The sequence below is a fragment of the Nerophis ophidion genome, linkage group LG23 (genome assembly GCF_033978795.1).
Source record: "Nerophis ophidion isolate RoL-2023_Sa linkage group LG23, RoL_Noph_v1.0, whole genome shotgun sequence".
NCBI classification, from domain to species: Eukaryota; Metazoa; Chordata; class Actinopteri; order Syngnathiformes; family Syngnathidae; genus Nerophis; species Nerophis ophidion.
In genome coordinates this window covers 25,225,871-25,235,152 of record NC_084633.1, presented here as the reverse complement: position 1 = coordinate 25,235,152, position 9,282 = coordinate 25,225,871, and the positions used below count along the sequence as shown (strand labels likewise).

The 9,282-nt window shown below is 40.8% G+C and overlaps 1 protein-coding gene across 2 annotated transcripts in view; it reads right to left on the bottom strand.

The window, feature by feature from the left end:
• LOC133541765 (microtubule-associated serine/threonine-protein kinase 1-like) overlaps positions 1-9,282 on the bottom strand; it is a 142,673-nt gene that overhangs the window by 104,818 nt on the left and 28,573 nt on the right. For both annotated transcript variants that reach the window (XM_061885337.1, XM_061885338.1), the window contains exon 2: positions 5,275-5,306. In XM_061885337.1, coding sequence (XP_061741321.1) covers positions 5,275-5,306 — 32 coding nt within the window. The remainder of the gene's footprint in view (positions 1-5,274; positions 5,307-9,282) is intronic.

The window sequence follows — 9,282 nt, the reverse complement described above, 5'->3', positions numbered from 1 at the left end:
GAATGTAGGCTAACTTCCTCCACCCCAAAAACATACTTTGCAGGTCAACAAACGGTGAAAATGTGTGCCTTTATTGAAGTGTTAATGTGCGAGGAGTGTTCAAAAGGAGTCTCTTGGAGAAATGGCAGACAAGTTAGCAAGTGTCGCCCGCATCGCTGACAGTGACATCATCACTGTCATTGTTTACTTAAGCAGAGATGCTGACTGTGCGTTATCCATAGATTTATCAGATTACATTTTTTATTATCTATAGCAGGGGTGTCAAAAGTGTGCCCAGAGGCCATTTGCGGCCCGCAGCTAATGTTTTAAAGGCCCACAGCACATTCTAAAAAATACTATTAAAATAAACAAAAACAAAACAAAAAGTAGAATAAAAACGCTTACAGGTGAAATGTAATTTAGAAAAAGTTGCATTGACTAATAAAACAAAGCTTTTTTTTTTTTTAAACTGTCATTGCTCAAAACATAATATTGAATCAGAATCAATGCTTTTATGAATTATTGACCTATCCAAGGCTCTGATTACCGTATTTTTTGGACTATAAGTCGCAGTTTTTTTTTCAAAGTTTGGCCAGGGGTGCGACTTATACCCAGGAGTGAATTGTGTGTGAAATTTTTAACACATTACTGTAAAATATCAAATAATATTATTTAGCTCATTCACGTAAGAGACTAAACGTATAAGATTTCATGGGATTTAGCGATTAGGAGTGACGGATTGTTTGGTAAACGTATAGCATGTTCTATATGTTATAGTTATTTGAATGACTCTTACCATAATATGTTAAGTTAACATACCAGGCACCTTCTCAGTTGGTTATTTATGCCTCATATAACGTACACTTATTCAGCCTGTTGTTCACTATTCTTTATTTATTATAAATTGCCTTTCAAACGTCTATACGTCTATAAACAGAATACAATGATTTGCAAATCATTTTCAACCCATATTCAGTTGAATATACTACAAGGACAACATATTTGATGTTCAAACTGATAAACATTTTTTTTTTGTTGCAAATAATCATTAAATTTAGAATTTCATGCCAGCAACACGTGACAAAGAAGTTTGAAAGGTGGCAATAAATACTGATAAAGTTGAGAAATTCTCATCCAACACTTATTTGGAAAATCCCACAGGTGTGCAGGCTAATTGGGAACAGGTGGGTGCCATGATTGGGTATAAAAGCCGCTTCCATGAAATGCTAAGTAATTCACAAACAAGGATGGGGCGAGGGTCACCAATTTGGAAGCAAATTGTCGAATAGTTTTAGAACAACATTTCTCAACGAGCTATTGCAAGGAATTTAGGGATTTTACCATCTACGGTCTGTAAAATCATCAAAAGGTTCGGAGAATCTAGAGAAATCACTGCACGTAAGCGATGGTATTACGGACCGTTGATCCCTCAGGCGGTACTGCATCAAAAAGAGACATCAGTGTGTAAAGGATATCACCACATGGGCTCAGGGACACTTCATAAAACCACTGTCAGTAACTACAGTTGGTCGCAACATCTGTAAGTGCAAGTTAAAACTCTGCTATGCAAAGCAAAACCTATTAATCAACAACACTAAGGAACGCCGCTGGCTTCGCTGGGCCCGAGCTCATCTAAAATGGACTGATGCAAAGTGGAAAGTTGTTCTGTGGTCTGACGAGTCCCCATTTCAAATTATATTTGGAAACTGTGGACGTGGTGTCCTCCGGAACAAAGAGGAAAATAACCATCCGGATTATTATTGGTGCAAAGTTCAAAAGCCAGCATCTGTGATGGTATGGGGGTGTATTAGTGCCCAAGGCATGGGTAACTTATGCATCTGTGAAGGCACCATTAATGCTGAATGGTCCATACAGAGTTTGTTTATGTTGTCATCCAAGCAGCGTTATCATAGACGCCCCTGCTTATTTCAGCAAGTTAATGCCAAGCCACGTGTTACAACAGCGTGGTTTTGTGGTAAAAGAGTGCGGGTACTTTTCTGGGCCGCCTGCAGTCCAGACCTGTCTCCCATCGAAAATGCGTGGCGCATTATGAAGCGTAAAATACAACAGCGGAGACCCCGGACTGTTGAACAACTAAAGTTCTACACAAAACAAGAATGGGAAATAATTCCACTTTCAAAGCTTCAACAATTAGTTTCCTCAGTTCCCAAAAATGTATTGAGTGTTGTTAAAAGAAAAGGTGATGTAACACAGTGGTGAACATGCCCTTTCCCAACTACTTTGCCACGTGTTGCAGCCATGAAATTCTAAGTTAATTATTATTTGCAAGAACAAAAATAAAGTTAATGAGTTTGAACATCAAATATCTTGTCTTTGTAGTGCATTCAACTGAATATAGTTTGAACAGGATATGCAAATCATTGTATTCCGTTTATATTTACATCTAACACAATTTCCCAATTCATATGGAAACGGGGTTTGTAGAATGTGAGACACAACAGGACAATGCATACATTTATTATTTGTTTTCAAAACGCTTACAAAAAAGTGGCACCCCAAATATTTACTGTGGGACCCCATTTTTATGACTTGATGGGGTCAACACTGCATTCATTGGACCACTCCCGATACAATTTGGCCATTTTGTCAAACTGGTGTTGGAGCACTGAGATGCTTCAAAGGTGAGTTTCAGCATGTTTATGTTTGTGTCTACTAGGGTTGTATGGTATACTGCTACTAATGATCCAAAAACGGTATTAAACTCTCTTTTTTCTTTAACGGGTATGACAGCGCTCTGTTGTCACTTTGTGACATTGCTGGTTTTACGAGGAGTATGTTGGGCAGCGCATACACACAAAGTACTTACAAGCAGACACAGTGTGTAGACAGAAAAGGGAGAACGGACGCATTTTGGCTTAAAAATTAAAAATAAAGGTAAAGTTATAACACTGAAACGCCCTCAAGAAGAAGTGCTTTAAGACATGGCTAGCTAGTAAGTGGCTAACATCCATCCGCAGTCGGCAGTGTTTTAGCTACTTGTAAATCACTAAACCTCGCCTCGATGGCGACAAATAAAGTTTCTTACCCTATTATTATCACTGGAGGACAAGGAATAACTAAACATGCTTCACTAGACACCGTAGGAGGATACAATAGCTCTCGGCGTCACAATGTAAACAAACGCCCTTGGTGGATCTACACCTGACATCCACTGTATTGATACCAAGCACAAAAGCGTATCAAGTGGATAATACTATGCTTACATCGATATTTTTTCGCATCACAAAATCTTTTTTCATTTTCCTGTTGATAAACTCAGGAAATATATCCCTGGACACATGAGGACTTTAAATATGACCAATTTATGATCCTGTAACTATTAGGTATCGGATCGATACCTTCATTTGTGGTATCATCCAAAACTAATGTAAAGTATCAAACAACAGAAGAATAAGTGATTAATACATTTAAACAGAAGTGTAGATAGAACATGTTAAAACAGAAAATAAGCAGATAATAACAGTAAATGAACAAGTAGATTAATACTCATTTTTTACAGTTTGTCCCTCATAACGTTGACAAAATAATAGAATGATAAATGACACAATGTGTTACTTCATTAGGAGCCTTTGATTGTTTACTTACTAATAAAAGACAAGTTGTCGAGTACGTTCACTATTTTATTTAAGGACAAAATTGCAATAAGAAACATATGTTTAATGTACCCGAAATTTTTTTGTTAAAATAAAGCCAATAATGTAATTTTTTTGTTGTCCCTATATTTACAAAAGTATCGAAATACATTTGGGTACTGGTACCAAAATTTTTGGTGTGGCGACAACCTTAGTGTCTACCATTAGTATATCCTTAAAGGCCTACTGAAATGAGATGTTCTTATTTAAACAGGGACAGCAGGTCCATTCTATGTGTCATACTTGATCATTTCGCGATATTGCCATATTTTTGCTGTAAGGATTTAGTCGAGAACATCCACGATAAAGTTTGCAACTGTCGGTGTTAAGAGAAAAGCCCTGCCTCTACCGGAAGTCGCAGACGATGACGTCACATGTTGATGGCTTCTCACATCCTCACATTGATTTTAATGGGAGCCTCCAACAAAAAGAGCTATTCGAACCGAGAAAACGACAATTTCCCCATTAATTTGAGCGAGGATGAAAGATTTGCGTTTGAGGATATTGAAAGCGACGAACTAGAAAAAAAACAAGGTAAAAAAAAACGCAATTGCATTGGGACAGATTCTGATGTTTTTAGACACATTTACTAGGATAATTCTGGGAAATCCCTTATCTTTCTATTGTGTTGCTAGTGTTTTAGTGAGTTAAACAGTACCTGATCGTCGGAGGTGTACGTCCACGGGTGTGTTGACGCTCAGTGTTTCAGGGAAGTCGACGGCAGCTTCATGGGCGGCACAAGCTCAGCTGATCTCCGGTAAGAAGCGACTTTTACCACAATTTTCTAACCGAAACCTGCTGGTTGACATTCGGTCGGGATCCATGTTCGCTTGACCACTCTGATCCATAGTTAAGTTTCACCTCCGTGAATTTTAAACAAGGAATCACCGTGTGTTTGTGTGGCTAAAGGCTAAAGCTTCCCAACTCCATCTTTCTACTTTGACTTTTCCATTATTAATTGAACAAATTGCAAAGGATTCAGCAGCACAGATCTCCAAAAATACTGTGTAATTATGCGGTTAAAGCAGACGACTTTTAGCTGTGTGTGTGCGCAGCGCTCATATTCCCTAACAGCCCGTGACGTCAAACGTACCCGTCATGCTTACGCGACGTTTTCAAGAAAAAACTCCCGGGAAATTTAAAATAGCAATTTAGTAAACTAAAAAAGCCGTATTGGCATGTGTTGCAATGTTAATATTTCATCATTGATATATAAACTATCAGACTGCGTGGTGGGTAGTAGTGGGTTTCAGTAGGCCTTTAAATGGTGTACTAGTTAATTGTCAACAACAGAGATGGACAACAATCAGGGTTCCAATGATGTGAAGCAGGCCTATAAACACACATGCAGCGGAGGTGACCAAGGATTGACACTTTGGTTATGTCACACACAAAAAGTCAGCTGGGAAGAACTAAAATGTAAGTTCGTTAACAGCAGAAATAGGAGAACAAACAAGAAGACTTGACTGAGGATGCCTTCAGCACCACGGATAGCACCCAGAATTCACTACTGGTCTTAATCAGTCTCTGACGGTCCCAGCATCCTCAGCCTCCTCCAACCCAAGGACATCAGTCCACAACACAAACTTCCTCAGAGACAATCAGCATGATTCAGAGAGATGGCGGAGGAGAGACCACTCACCTGCTGCTTTTGCGGGGCAGTGGCAAATCCTTCTGGAAGAAACACAAACACAGTAGAAGAGATCAGGTATGGCGAAAATCAGGAGTATACACAATAAGGACCTGATCTGCGCGTATTAAACATGAAAAAGAAGATGCAAAGCTGATCGACTGCATTTGAGGATTGCGTCTCTAAAATGAGAAAAATGAAGAGCTCATAATATTGACAGGAGGAGATGGAAATGGGTGAAGCATTTTTTGCGGCCGCTGTTGAAGCACGCCTGCAAAGTACGTGCAAAATGACACGTCCAAAAAATTGGAGTAGATTGGACTGCAAAAATTGGCGATGGAGAGAGAATATTCTGTCGTCTTAAATACAAAATTCACATGCTCATGCTGCTTGTTGACATACAATACGGGACTCATGTGAGCAGCAAAGTCAATCCAGTCAATTCGATTTAAATTCTGCAGATGGCCCTTTTTTTAATGGTGTTTGTTTTTTGACAAAAGAAATACAGTATAATTGATTATAATTAATATATATAAGAGCTACAGTATAATATAGTATAATTAAAATGAATATATATAAGATACACAGGATAATTAATATATGTACAGTATAATTAATATTTATAAGAGATACAGTGGGCTTCACGGTGGCAGAGGGGTTAGTGCGTCTGCCTCACAATACGAAGGTCCTGCAGTCCTGGGTTCAATCCCGGACTCGGGATCTTTCTATGTGGAGTTTGTATGTTCTCCCCGTGAATGCGTGGCTTCCTCCCACTTCCAAAGACATGCACCTGGGGATAGGTTGATTGGCAACACTAAGTGGGCCCTAGTGTGTGAATGTGAGTGTGAATGTTATCTGTCCATCTGTGTTGGCCCTGCAATGAGATGGCGACTCGTCCAGGGTGTACGCCGCCTTCCGCCCGATTGCAGCTGAGATAGGCGCCAGCGCCGCCAGCGACCCCAAAAAGGGAATAAGCGGTAGAAAATGGATGGATGGAAGAGATACAGTAACCCATCCACCCATTTTCAACCGCTTATTCGGAACAACTCTAGTAAAGACCCCCAAATTTCCCTCCCCAGAGCAACATTAGCAACTTCCTCCTGGGGGATCCCGAAGCGTTCCCAGGCCAGAGAGGAGATGAAAAAATTACTGTAAAGATACAGTAATAATCAATTATAATTAATAGACATGAGAGATACAGTATAATTAATTATAATTAATATACAAACCCCGTTTCTATATGAGTTGGGAAATTGTGTTAGATGTAATTATAAAAGGAATACAATGAATTGCAAATAATTTTCAACCCATATTCAGTTGAATATGCTACAAAGACAACATATTTGATTTTCAAACTGATAAACATTTTTTTTTTTTTACAAATAATCCTTAACTTTAGAATTTGATGCCAGGAACATGTGACAAAGAAGTTGGGAAAGGGTGCAATAAATACTGATAAAGTTGAGGAATGCTCATCAAACACTTATTTGGAACATCCCACAGGTGTGCGGGCTAATTGGGAACAGGTGGGTGCCATGATTGGGTATAAAACCAGCTTCCGAAAAAATGCTCAGTCTTTCACAATAAAGGATGGGGCGAGGTACACCCCTTTGTCCACAACTGCGTGAGCAAATAGTCAAACAGTTTAAGAACAACGTTTCTCAAAGTCCAATTGCAAGAAATTTAGGGATTTCAACATCTACGGTCCATAATATCATCAAAAGGCTCAGAGGATCTGGAGAAATCACTCCACGTAAGCGGCATGGCCGAAAACCAACATTGAATGACTGTGACCTTCAATCCCTCAGATGGCACTGTATCAAAAACTGACATCAATCTCTAAAGGATATCACCACATGGGCTCAGGAACACTTTAGAAAACCACTGTCACTAAATACAGTTTGTCGCTACATCTGTAAGTGCAAGTTAAAGCTCTACTATGCAAAGCGAAAGCCATTTATCAACAACATCCAGAAAGGCTGCCGGCTTCTCTGAGCCCAAGATCATCTAAGATGGACTGATGCAAAGTGGAAAAGTTTTCTGTGGTCTGACGAGTCCACATTTCCAATTATTTTTGGAAATATTCGACATTGTGTCAAAGGGGAAGCGAACCATCCTGACTGTTATTGACGCAACGTTCAAAAGCCAGCATCTGTGATGGTGTGGGGGTGCATTAGTGCCCAAGTCAGAGGTAACTTACACATCTGTGAAGGCACCATTAATGCTAAAAGGTACATACAGGTTTTGGAACAATATATGCTGCCATCTAAGCACGGTCTTTTTCATGGACGCCCCTGCTTATTTCAGCAAGACAATGCCAAGCCACATTCAGCACGTGTTACAACAGCGTGGCTTCGTAAAAAAAGAGTGCGGGTACTTTCCTGGCCCAACTGCAGTCCAGACCTGTCTCCCATCGAAAATGTGTGGCGCTTTATGAAGCGTAAAATACGACAGCGGAGACCCCGGACTGTTGAACGACTGAAGCTCTACATAAAACAAGAATGGGAAATAATTCCACTTTCAAAGCTTTCCTCAGTTCCCAAACGTTTATTGAGTTTTGTTAAAAGCAAAGGTGATGTAACACAGTGGTGAACATGCGCTTTCCCAACTACTTTGGCACGTGTTGCAGCCATGAAATTTTAAGTTGATTATTATTTGCATTAAAAAAAATAAGTTTATGAGTTTGAACATTAAATATCTTGTCTTTGTAGTGCATTTAACTGAATATGGGTTGAAAAGGATTTGCAAATCATTGTATTCCGTTTATATTTACATCTAACACAATTTCCCAACTCATGTGGAATCGGGGTTTGTAATTAACATATATAAAAGATACAGTATAATAAATATATATAGTTGATACAGTAAAATCTGTGGACCTGTTCTGTACTCTCGGCAGGATCCTTGAGGGTGCATGGGAGTTTGTACAACCAGTCTACTTGTGCTTTGTGGACTTGGAAAAGGCAATCGACCGAGTACCCCGGGAAGTCCTGTGAGGAGTGCTCAGAGAGTATGGGGTATCGGACTGTCTGATTGTGGCAGTCCGCTCCCTGTATCATCAGTGCCAGAGCTTGGTCGCATTGCCGGTAGTAAGTCGGACCCGTTTCCAGTGAGGGTTGGAGTCCGCCAAGGCTGTCCTTTGTCACCGATTCTGTTCATAACTTTTATGGACAGAATTTCTAGGCACAGTCAGGGCGTTGAGGGGTTCCGGTTTGGTGGCTGCAGGATTAGGTCTCGGCTTTTTGCAGATGATGTGGTCCTGATGGCTTCATCTCGCCAAGATCTTCAGCTCTCACTGGTTTGTTTCGCAGCAGAGTGTGAAGCGACTTGGATGGGAATCAGCACCTCCAAGTCCGAGTCCATGGTTGTCTCTCGGAAAAGGGTGGAGTGCCATCTCTGGCTTGGGGAGGAGATCTTGCCCCAAGTGGAGGAATTCAAGTACCTCAGAGTCTTGTTCACGAGTGAGGGAAGAGTGGATCGTGAGATCGACAGGCGGTACGGTGCGGCATCTTCAGTAATGCGGACGATGTATTGATCCGTTGTGGTGAAGAAGGAGCTGAGCTGAAAGGCAAAGCTCTCAATTTACCGGTCGATCTACATTCCCATCCTCACCTGTGGTCATGAGCTTTGGGTCATGACCGAAAGGATAAGATCACGGGTACAAGCGGCCGAAATGAGTTTCCTCCGCCGAATGGCGGGTCTCTCCCTCAGAGATAGGGTGAGAAGCTCTGCCATCTGGGAAGAACTCAAAGTAAAGCCGCTGCTCCTCCACGTCTAGAGGAGCCAGATGAGGTGGTTCGGGCATCTGGTCAGGATGCCACCCGAACTTCTCCCTAGGGTAGAAAATGGATGGATGGATGGAAGTAAATTCACATGGCCTCATTACTCACGGATTACCTGACACACGAAACGTGACCAGTTGGGGGCGTGCACTGTCCACTTTAGCCGCCAGATGGTAGTAGATTGTTGAATATCTTAAAGTGTCTTTTGTGGCAATTTCAACCACTGCTAAAGTTTTCA